Source organism: Dipodomys merriami, unplaced genomic scaffold (assembly GCF_024711535.1).
Source record: "Dipodomys merriami isolate MVZ:Mamm:240054 unplaced genomic scaffold, mDipMer1.0.p SCAF_5, whole genome shotgun sequence".
In the NCBI taxonomy this organism is placed as follows: domain Eukaryota; kingdom Metazoa; phylum Chordata; class Mammalia; order Rodentia; family Heteromyidae; genus Dipodomys; species Dipodomys merriami.
The window spans coordinates 42,969,031-42,981,637 of record NW_027206068.1 but is presented as its reverse complement, the minus strand read 5'-3'; the positions used below and the strand labels follow the sequence as shown (position 1 = coordinate 42,981,637).

The following is a 12,607-nucleotide window of genomic DNA, read 5'->3' as shown; positions in this document are numbered from 1 at the left end:
GTTTATGTCACTTAAGGACGACAGCTCACATACCTGCCATCCCGCTGGGCAGCACCACCTTCTGTTACTGTCTTGACAAATATTCCCAGTTTCTCAAGTCCAGCATCTGCTCCAACACCCATTCCAATAATGCTTATACCAAGACCATCCTCATCTATGAGAAAGAAAACAAAACAACGTTAATTTTTAAACTTAGTCAGCTGCCTGACTTAACTGGTGAGGCTTTTATGTTGCTTCAAATTTGGGCATCTTTCTTATTAGGAAAGATTATATGATTGCCTAGGCAGAATTGTTTTCTTTTTTTGGGTCTGGTCATGGGGCCTGAACTCTGGGCCTGGGCGCTGTCCCTCAGCTCTTCAGCTCAAGGCTAGCACTCTACCACTTGAGCCACAGCGCCACTTTCGGCTTTTTTCTTTTTACGTATATGGTGCTGAGGAATCGAACCCACGGCCTTATGTATGCAAGGCAAGCGCTCTACCACTGAGCCACCTTCCCAGCCTGGCAGAATTGTTTTCTAAGCTGGAGAGTAAAGCTATCAAGTAATTCCCCAAAGGGCTATGAGTGTTTCTGCCGTGATTGGTAATTCACTATGGTCCCAGAAACCACAATAATCTCGTTACTGTGTAATCAAGCTGACTTAAAACAGACTCTCATTCTAGACACCAGTAGCTCATGCCTGTAATCTTAGTTACTCAGGAGGCTGAGATCCGAGGATCACATTTGAAGCCAGCCCAGGCAGGAAAAGTCCTTCAGACTCTTACTTCCAATTGACTATCAAAAAGCCAGAAGTGGTAGAGTGCTATCCTTGAGAAAAAAAAAAAAATTCTCAGGGGCAGCACACAGACCCTAAATTCAAGCACCAGGGACAGCACAAAAAAACAACAAATAAAAACAAAACCACACAAACACGTGAAATTAATCTTATGAATTCCTTTAAGCATAAACACATACTCAAATACATTCACAGTTTTAAATAAACATGGCTCATACATTTTTTGGAAACGTTTCTTTATTCATGTGGTTATCTTTCTTTCTTCATTTCTCATGTTAATGAGATAGTATTAGGCTGGTATGTAGTTCAGTAGTATAGCACTTGAAATGTCTTAGGTTTGACCCACAAGCATAGCAACTTAAAAAAATAAAGTGTATACTTGAGGACTTTCATCTACAAATATACAAATATATGTATTTATAGCTACAATATGTACATATATATGTATAAACATGCATATACAAACACTCAAGCACACATTCTCACACGCATATGCACATATATTGATTTGGCTTGTTTTTTCTTACAAAAGTGAAATTATACATGCAGCTTGCTTACTTTTTAAAATTCAATGATCTAGGGCTGGGAAGGTGGCTCAGTGGTAGAGCGCTTGCCTTGCATGCATGAGGCCCTGGATTCGATTCCCCAGCACCACATAAGCAAAAAGAGAAAAAAAGCCGGAAGTGGCGCTGTGGCTCAAGTGGTAGAGCGCTAGCCTTGAGCTGAAGAGCTGAGGGACAGCGCCCAGGCCCAGAGTTCAGGCCCCACGACCGGACCCAAAAAAAAAAATTCAATGATATATCACCAAATATCAACTTATATAGCTCAAATTCATGTGCAGTGATAGCATAAAATTTCATGTTAGATGATATAGCATGTGAGGTCACTTCTCTATGGACAGGGACACACTTCTTCCATTTTGTTGGCAACAACAAAATGAGCCATACTAAAAGTTGTTTTAATACTCAATTAGAAATCATGTTATTTGTCCACATTTTCTTTTGTCCTTTCTATTATATGTGTGTGTATACATAGTTTAACACCAATGAAATCAAGGACATAATATTTTGCATATCACATTCTTTTGTTAACATTCAAGGTTATTTTCTAGTAGCTTCAATGCCTTTGTAATCATGGTTTATCAGCAGGAAAAAAATAAGATACAGGCTAATCAAGAGTGATGGATTTTTAATGGAAAACAAACTCATATGCTCAAGAGACTGCTCGATGTTTTTAAAAGACTTTTCAATCATAACTTTACTAAATATTCATAAATTAGTATGCCTCAGTGGAGGACTGATCTCATTGATTATTACCTGTCAACAACTTTTACCTCTATCTTTGCTCATAAAGAGGTCATTTGGCAAAAAGTGATATGTTGGCTCATCAATATACTGAAGGAATCTTTATATTGTTATCTGTGAATATGCTGATGTAAATCTCAGCTAAAGGCACACCTACTTGTATTGACTCTGGGCACAGGAATCTCTCCAGTGTGAACATTTCAATGCTGCCTAATTTATGAACAGGTATAGGAGACTTTTCGCATTGATTACATTTAGAATGTTTGCCTGTGTGTGGTTTTCTTATACTTATTTCACTGAACTGTTTCTCTGGCATAAATATTGTGAAGTCCTTCAAGAGACTTTCTTTTGCTAAGAATTTTCTGCACTCATTACAGTTCTGTGATTCCTCAGGAGACTGCGTTTCCTTGTGCACCTGGAGGTTGGATGTGTGTGAGAGGCATTTCCACATGTTATGTGGACAGTTTGTTCTCTCTCATCTGAATTCTCTTGTATGTATCAATGTTAGTTGATGGTAAAATTCTTGTTCATGGTCACTGAGTTGCTCTAGAGTATGATTTGGTTTTTATAGATGATGGGTTAATGATGATTGAGTCTTTCCAGTGTTTACATCCATTTAAGATTCCTCCTATGCCACTCTTGTTTTGTTTCAAAAGCAACCACTGTAGACTCTTTCACAATAAAGAATGTCATGGAGTTTCTGTGTTGTGTGAAATCTCTGAGGTATCACTATTCTGCCTGAATACTCTGTTACAATCACTTTACTTACAGGGTTTCTCTTCATTATGAATGATCACACATCAAACCGACAGTGTGCTATGAGTAAAACTTTCCCATATTCTTGACAGTCTTTGCACATGTGAAATGTCTGTTGTGCTATGCCACTAAATTCCCGCAGCTATCCTGTGTGAAAATTACTTCTTGGTTTTAAAAATCCATTTTCCCTGCCTAGAGTTGGGCCTTTCACAAATGCCTTCCCTTTCCACAGCAACTCTGATTCCCCTAACTAACATACTGCTTGAATCTTCTAAGCTGGAAACCCAGATTGTGGGGAAAACGACATTAATCAGAGCTACTCTGAATTCTTGTGCAGACTGCCTACAAGAAGAAAGAACAACTGAATAGTAAAACAAGGAAAACAAACAGTTGCTCTTGACACTTCATCTCTTCTCTGTTCAGAGGAAGATGTGTCATGTACAGTTGACATTCAGAACCACACACATGAAGGTCACTGACTCATGGAAGTCAGTTCAGCCATGGGGCTGAAATGTCAAGAACACTGTACATACAACTAGGGAAGTAGGCCCAGGCAAAAATGGAGAAGACAATGACACTGTATTATGACTGAGGTTGCTATTCCCATATTCTGGAGATCAAAGTTTGTTTTCTCTGTCAAAAAAGAAGCCCATGTTGGTTTAACATTACCTTTACCACTAGTAAGTTGAGAAGTATATTCACAGGGGCATGTGCCATTAGATTTTTCTCTTCTGAAAAAAGCCAATTTGTCTTTTGAGTGTTCCTGTCTCTCTTTTCCAGTAATTTGAAAAGGTAATTAGAAAATTATAGATATTAATTTTGTCGTCTGCAATGCAAACAATGTGTCACTTATCTATTAATTGTGTTTCACATAATTGCTTTATTAAAAGCACCCTGGTACATGTGTGTAATCCAAGCACTTGGGGGGACAAAGCAGAAGGTTTACACATTTGAGTCCAGCCCGGGCTGCCTGAAAACAGCTTTGTTTTTTTTCTTTTTTAAGCCATTCACATTCACAACTAAATAAGCAGTCTCAGGCTCCAAGAAAGTTTCGATGTTGTTTTCAAGGTCAAGGAACAGTTACTATTACTTGTTGCGTTTCTCCTTCTTCATTGCCTGTACTCCTCTGTTCTCACAATTCACAGGATTGTTTTCCTTCATGATTTGTTTTGGACATTTTCCTTCAAGATTTAGAATTCAGTGAGGCTATTTCTTTGATTTGATCTCTTAGGTCACCAATTTGAGGCTCAACAACCATCATTTTCTCTTCAGTTTCCATAATACATTTTTTCCAGAAAATCAAGGAAGTTACTGTTGTAACTAATTTGTTTAAAATGCCTTTTTAAAGTCATACTTGAACACCTGCCCACTAGTAAGGTTTGTTTCTCTTTGGTATTCAAGTTATATCATGGCTGTTGTGTGTTTTTTCCAAAGTCCTCTCAATGTGTTATTTTCTAGTTCATGGAGCCATAGTCCAGTCCTGGTACCTATGTCTCACATGGTAAACACTGCAGTCTCTAATTCAGATGAACAGCTATTGCAGTGGACAAACCATCATCCCATGGGGAAAAATCAGGATAAAACCTATCCATTCCCTCTTCTCTTTGCTCCCTTTCAGCTTCCTTGACTCAGTGATGGACAGAAAGTAGCCCTACAAGTTGATCTTCCTGGATCCTACTGCCTTTGATCCCAAACTCCATCATTTTCCTGTAATATTTCTCATATGAGACTTAACATGACATCTTTGCCCCACAAACAAAACGAAACAAACCATGGATTGTCCCTAAGCTCTTACCTGCATCAGCTTCCTCCCTCACACCCCCTCTATACCACTATCCTTGCCAGCCAGCTAATGGAGCTGGGTTTGAGTCAGGAGTAGAGGAATGAGGACACTTTTCAACCCACCATCAACTCAGAATCCATTCTCTGTGCATGTTAAAATGGTATTTAATCCTAAAACTTTGGGGAAATAACCCTGGAACACCAATGGAGCAGTACACATGCACCACAGCACTCATGTACCTTTCTCAAGCTCAACTGGGAAAAGTTCCAGCTTTTCCACACGCTTCTCAAGTTCATACTCAGCAGATGCAGCCACAGGGTCAACTTCTTCATTTCTCCTATCATAGTCTTCATTGGAGTATGTGTTGAAAACCTGTAGTAATAGGCCAAGAACAAAATGAGAATACAAGAAACACTGCCTTCTCTACATAGAAAGGAAAAAAATCTTCTCAGTCACCAAAGCCATGGAACTTTTTAAAAGTCACTAAGATGATTTTCTTCTAAACAATCATTTTTAAAATAGGTTTTTTATTGGGAAAATACTATATAGAGGGGTTACAATCACATGAGCAAGGTAATGAGCACATTTCTTATCCAGCATTGTTGCCTCCTCCTTTGTTTTTCTCTACCATCCCTTCCCTCGCATCTCCACAACTATATTCCCCCCTTTTCACCCCTCCCCCCGGCCTAAATTGTAAAGTTCATTTTTCAACATAGCGTCTTGTACATCTCATTGTTGCAATGGGTCCACCTGGATCCCTATTTAAACAATTTAAACAATCATTTTGTCTTTAAATTTAACTGAGATGTGAGAAAAAGGGAAAAAGTAACTTACTAATCTAAAAAAATATGAATCATTTTACCAATTTCAATAATTTAAGATACACCGTCACAGAATGCATTATTTGAACAGCAGTATTCATCACCATTTAGATAATCAAAACGTAACAGACGAAATGGAATGTTATGTTGTTTCCTGATAAATCAAGGCAAGGCAAATGGAAGCTTCCTAACCAAATGCCACATTGTACCTGCTCTACGGTATCAACTAATTGGGACCAAGGACATAGCATGTCAAAACACATCAATGCTACAATTATGTCTTAATCACACCATTGGAACTTTCTATTCTATCTTGTCCTGGACAACACTAGACTTTCTATTTTCTCATCTCTCATTGTTCTTACATATAGATTTAAGTTAAATTTTCAATGGATATTTCTATTAAACAATTATCAAAATATTGTTCAAAAGCTGTAGGACAAACTAGGTTACTGAGAGTTTTCTAACATAAATCATTCAAAAAGGTAAGACTAAAACAAATTGTGGCCTTTAGGAAACTTGATTGCCCTTTTTTCAGCTGAAATACTTGTTTTATCTGAAATGAAACTAAAGTAGTCACCAAATCATACACACCTGCAATCCCATATTTTCAAAAGGCAGAGATAGGAGGATTGTAGTTTGAGAACAGCTGATGCAGAAAGTTAGCAAGACTTCATCTCAACAAACAAGCTAAATATGTGGCACACTTCTAGAGCTAGCGACTCATCATCAGAGGTAGGAGGACCATAGTTCAAACCCCTACATTTTTCCACCATATTGAAAATTATGTAACCAAAATGAACATCTCCATGTAATGGAGTCTATACTTTTAAAAAAATCCTTCAGAATATGCTTCCTTCCACAGAACTCTCTAATTACACTTTCGACTTTCTCCTAGTACTTTTGATCTTTCACTTATATTTTCATCACTGTTCAACAAAAATGTATAGAGTACCATCTCTTGTCTGACATTGAACTGGACACTGGAGAAGGCAAAGTTTCAAGCAGCTCACGGATTAGGGGAGGATTCAGAAATAGAAATTAGTAACTGTGATATAAAGCAATAACTAATATAACAGGGATATTCCAAGTAATTTGTTATATTTGCCTGAGAAAAGGAAGAATTTTTTAGAGTGGAGAAAGTTTTAGCGCAATCTCAAAGAAAAGAAAAATTCTAGTATAGAGGAGAAATGTGTTTCAAATATAACATCACACACGATCTCAATACATATACACAAAAATGAGTAAAGAGAAATGTTTTTGAAAAATGGCGAACAATTGAATGGACCACATACCATATTGCTAGGTGAGTAACTTCAACAACACACACATCAAATACGTATGTGGACCTGGGTCTTACATATCATTGAAACTAATGTCAAGTGCAGCAGGAAACAATTTCATTCCTGTCTGTTACTTATCTACCTCTTTCAAAGATTCAAGAACCTGATGGCATGGGTTTGAGTGTCATTAAGGTAGTGCTGGTACATGATCAAATTCACCTGAACATAGTATGTAAATGAGTGAGAGAGAGATACAGTGAGAGACAGAGAAGGGGGGTGGAAAGAAACAGGGAAAAAGAAGAGGGGGGAGGAGAGAAAGAGAATGATGTATGTAAGGGCAAGGTGCTTTAAATAAATAAGCAATTTTTTTAGTATTTTTTTCAGGATAGAAAACACCCTTAACACACATCCTCCCAATTAAGACTCTATAAATCTCATTTTCAGATATTCCAAAATTAATAAAAAGAAAAATGTACAAGGTTATATTACATACTAAAACTAATCATTTTTGAGTTATCAGTCAGGTATTTATATAGTCTTATTCTGTACAAGAAAAAAATAACTTGTAAATTACAAGTGCATGCATAAAAAAGTTGAAAAAAACTGGAATTCATTATTTTCATATTAAACTATTATTTACATGGAACATGCAATAAATTCAACAGAAAAAAATATTAAAACTAATTATTAGCAAAATGATGTTAAAAATTGGCATTCAAAAAGTATGCTTATCTTATAAAAATGTAAAAATAAATGAGAAAATTTAAAACTTAGTAAATTACTGCCTATAAGTATTCAAGGATTTCCTTCTCTAGAAACTTGAAAAAGAACATAGCAAGCCCTAAAAAGTGTGAAGCAAAATTACCTTCCAGAATTGAAATCTTTAAGATAGCAAAGACACACAATGCCTTGAATTACTGAAACAATATCTCAACTTAAGAGTTCCATCATAAATTTTAATCCCTATCTATGTTAATGGAAATAAATACGCTGTTAGAATAAACATAGTGAAGAATGAAATAAACCTATTGTATAACAAAACAAACAATAAACTTCATCAAGTAAAAAACAATAAAGTTTTAGCCCTAGGGTAGATTTATTTTTAGATCTTATTTCATTTCATTCATTTTCTGTTCAAATTAATCACTGCAGTCCATTTATTAGATTGTATAAAAAAGTGATATAGCTGAGGATTCCTACTTCTTATCACTAACAAAAATAGAATTCAATGTAAATTTACCTTAAAATATGTGGGTAGGTAGTTCAAGACCTCCACTCCCCATAGATACAAAATCTATAGCTATTCCACTCATTCATACAAAATTGATTACTGTTTGTATATAACCCACACAACCTTCCCACACACTATAAATCATCACTGTATAATTATAACACCTAGCACCATTATGAATGCTACATAAGTATTTGTTATATTACATTGTTTAGTTAGCCACGGTAAAGAAAAATGTCAATATGTCTATGTTCAGACTTTTTCTCTGAATAGTTTCAATCTGTAGTTAGTTGAATCTATAGACATAGAAACCACAGATATACATGACTGATGATTTAAACCATAAAAGTGCTAAGAGGAAAACTGGGACAATGTCCAACTAACAGACTAGAGAGAAATTCACAGATGCTAGAAATCATAAAAGACATGAATAAACTATGTAAGTAAAAATTAATGCTAAGGAGTTAGGGTTATATATCTCAGTGGCAGATCCCTTGCCCTGTGTTCAATCCCTAGCACCACATGATCATAAGTAATAAAAGTTTGTGTAGTTGGGCATGACAGTGTACACTGGGAATCCTTACACACTGGAGACTCAGGAGACTGAGATGTGAGAATGATGATTCAATGCCAGCCAGGACAAGAAAAGTCCATGACAGTTTTTGCTCCAATTAACCAGCAAAAAATTGGAAGTGGTGCTGTGGTTCAAATGGTAGAGTGTTAGCCTTGAGGAGGAAAAAAGCCAAGCTCTGAGTTCAAGCTCTAGTACCAGCAGGAGAGAAAGAGAGAGAAAGAGAGACAGAGACAGAAAGAGACAGAGACAAAGAAACAGAGACAGAGAGGGACAGAGAGACAGAAAGAAACAAGGCGAGGGAGAGAGAAAAGAATAAAGAAAAGAAAAAGTAAAGAAAAATATCAAGGAAATACAACAAGGTGATACCATGTATTATAAGAAAGTTTTTTTTAAAAACTTCAATAAAGAGTGTAAAATATAAAGAGGACATAAGGAAAAACAAACTTTTAAAAAGTTACCCAAAACTGAGTTTGGGGATGGAGGAGAGGCAGGTTAGAGGGAACACACTTTCTTAGCAGATGTGAGGCTCTAGTTTATATCCCTAATACTGTTGTTTGCAAAATTTCTAATTTGAAATGGCACTCATATTTTATGTGTAAATGCTTGTGGTCAAATGTTACCTATAAATATTTATACAACTATTTGCAAAGGTGTATGTTCAAGAAAGTTCACGATAGAGCCATTTTAACCATCCAAAGTGGGAAATCATCCACCGACAGTGAAAATCATGCTAACTCATGAAATACAGAAATAAGTAAATCTGCAGGAGCTGAGGAAATGCATATCTCTCATGATATGAAAAGCTCTGTGCCACACACATCAGTAACCCAGAAGGGCACAGTACAGACACAGTTTTATCAGACACAGTACATCAGTTTCTATGACTCCCCACTAACTACTCTAGTTGAAAGCCTTCTAAATTCCCTACTTATATAGCTTTTAACAAGTCACAGAATCAGGCTTAGACTCTCTTTCTTTATTCACAAAGTAGCTGTTACAAAAATACTTGCCCCATGAGATTACTGTAAAAGCAAAATAAGGTAATCCATGCAATCATGTTTGGTTCAATATGGGGATGATAAGAAAAATAATAATTCCCTGGATACTTCCATAGCTTATACTGTCATCCACAACAAGCAGATTTTGAATGTTTCATCCACTATAATCCTTAATGCCACTTAAGGAAAATATAAATAAATGAATAAATAAATAAATAAATAAATATTGTAGGAGTGCAGCCTGTCAAAATCCTATGTGCAGGTCCATGTACAATTGATGCACACTGGTTTACCTGGACCAGGAAGATTCTCAAAATGGAAAAGAAGCTTGCTCTACATAAAGGTCTTCCCTTTCATCTATACTGATTTGATTCTCTCACCTTCCTTATAATAGTACTACTATTTATACTTCTATTACCTTAACTGCTCTGCAAAAATATGGATAAATAATCAATAATAATCAGTGCTTAATCATGGTATTACTGTAACACACACATACATACCCACACACTTACACACACACAAAATCTCAAGGCCAGCAGTATCTGGGATACTATCAACACCCTTATGACAAATATATAGTTTTAGTTCAGTCACCTTCCAGTTGCTCCTGTTTTATTTCACTGAGAAAGGGAAACAAAAGGATGTTTAAATTTAAGACTTCTTGTTTCAGAGCCAAGAAATGAAATTCTCTTCCTTGATTAAAGGAAACAAAAGAAGATCTCATCCACTGCTTCACGGCAGAGAGGCTTTCAGAGATAACAAGGTCACACTCATGTTTAGCAAGGAAGCACAATTCTGAACCCGCAACTCAAGGCTTTGAAAAAAATTAATAAAGTAAAACTTAGCTTATTACAAAATGACAACTAGAATCATTATCTTACATTTTTTATCACTTGAGCTACACTCTTTCTAGACAATATTTTCTCAACAGTAAGAGAAAAACTTATTTCTTTTACTTCCTTATGACACATTTTCTTTAATCAATGTAGTTCAAAATAAATCCAGCATTTGCTGTAAATACTGACTGGAAGGAATCTACAATGCTCCCACAAGGTCTCAATTTCAGCTGTAGTCTGGGTTCCACTTAATCTTCCTAACACATCAAAGATGGAAGTGTCCCAGGTTCTAGCATGCTGAGTTTCAGAGGATGGCCTGGCACAGTGTGCTCCTGGAGGGAAGCCAAGCATTCGCAGGCTCCCACAAATGACTGTGCTCATTGCAAGCTTCCTTGGCAAAACCCTAACTCACCTTCACATGATTGCAGTGTCTTTGCTAGAGGCATTAGGCTGAAACTAACAGTAAGCCTGAGAAGCCAGTCCCTTCCTCAAAGTTTTAAAAGCAAATTTGGCAATAAAACATCAAGACAGTCTTGATACGTCTTGGAACAATGTATCACCTCAGATTTCCTTTTGTTCCATCAGAACTAATTCATAATAAATTTATTGTTGGGTTCCTATCACATAATGAAGCCAGTCATACTGGAGTTCACAACTTGGAAGCATTTTTGCATTAAACATATCTGATCGTCTCCAAAGATTCTAAATAGGGGAGGGTTTTGTCTTCCTCTTTTACTATGTTATAATGAAAGAAAATATCAAACTAAATTCAGATACATGTCGAAATATTGATTGGAAGGAACTCCTACAAGAGAGACCCATAGCCCTATCTCATAGGTATTACTAAGCTCATGTTTGTCCCTAAGGCATTCCTATAAGAAACTTGTATTGAAATTTACACAAACCCATTAGGATTCTACAGGATCAGGTACCTATCAGTCTACCTAAATCAACAGATACTGCAAGACCAAATGGAAGACTATAGTTAGGTGTTAACACTAAAAGCTGGTAACTTTCTGGCCTTCCTGACTCAAAATCCATTCACATAAAATATTTCTAAAGTGAATCCAAATATTCTGACAACATTTCACTAATTGACATAACTAATTTAGCAAACTTCTTGTGTAGATTTAAAATGTTTTTCTCTGGAGTACAGACTTCTAACTGGGGGTCATTCAAAACTACTACCCTAATCCTAGAGTTATGGATTTGTGAGTAGGGTAACAATAAGGCTCTCTTAACTAGTAATACGTATCTATATACATACATATATATATACATACATATGCATACATACATACATATCTACATATAGTTGTATATGCTGAAGTAATTGGAATAAAATTCAGTCAATATAAAACTTCCCATAAAGTTTATTTAACTCTTTACCAAGTGATCTAGTAAGTAAGGCAGAAAAGTACAAAGAGAGTGAATACTTTTCATATTTTTATATGACAATCTTGAGACTGAGAGAACAATAGTAGCTAATAAAGATCAATTCTATAAGGTCAAGGGTATATTTCACTCATTGTAAGCCTCGTATGGACACTAAAGAACAGAATGTTTAGAAAAAGAATCCACTGGACATAGTGGGAACTAGAGAGCCATACTAGTTTAAAAGGCAAAAGAAAAAGTCTGTATTTCTTAGAGTTCTCCAGGGAAACAGAATGAAAAGAATCTATATGAATATTTATTTCACATATGCAATTAATTCATGTTATTTATATTAAGGTATATTTGTTTTAAGAAACTTGCTCACATGATTCTAGAGGCTGGTATGTCTAAAATCTACAGGGTAAGCAAGCAGGCTGGAGACCCAGAAAAAGAGAACTGAGTTTGAGGAAGGGCTCGTGTCCAAAGGCAATCTGCGGGCAGGAGTACCTCTTCTTCGAGGATGATAAGACTTTCTCTATAAAAGTCTCCAATTGATCTGATAATTCACTCCCACACAATGGAGGGTAATCTGCTTCAGCCTAATGTAAATCTCATCTTAAAAAAAAATGTCTATTTCCCTAACATCAACTTATCTGACCTTTTCTGCTTGATTCAGACATATACTAGTTATTGCAATTAAGGGAAACCATGGGACCTATGTTTCTTTGGGCCTGACTTACTTCACTTACTATAATTTTTTCTAAGTCTTTCCATTTCCTAACAAATGGGGCAATGTCATTCTTTCTGATGGAGGCATAGAATTCCATTGTGTATATATACATTTTATTCATCCAAATGAACCCTAAGATATG

At 36.0% G+C, this 12,607-nt stretch overlaps 1 protein-coding gene across 11 annotated transcripts in view; it reads right to left on the bottom strand.

Moving 5' to 3' along the window:
- The window catches only part of Ppp1r9a (protein phosphatase 1 regulatory subunit 9A), a 265,581-nt gene that overhangs the window by 102,281 nt on the left and 150,693 nt on the right, over positions 1-12,607 (bottom strand). For all 11 annotated transcript variants that reach the window (XM_069996521.1, XM_069996524.1, XM_069996528.1 and 8 more), the window contains 2 exons: positions 4,855-4,987; positions 34-154 (listed from right to left, as the gene is read on the bottom strand). In XM_069996521.1, the coding sequence (XP_069852622.1) occupies positions 34-154; positions 4,855-4,987 (254 nt within the window). The remainder of the gene's footprint in view (positions 1-33; positions 155-4,854; positions 4,988-12,607) is intronic.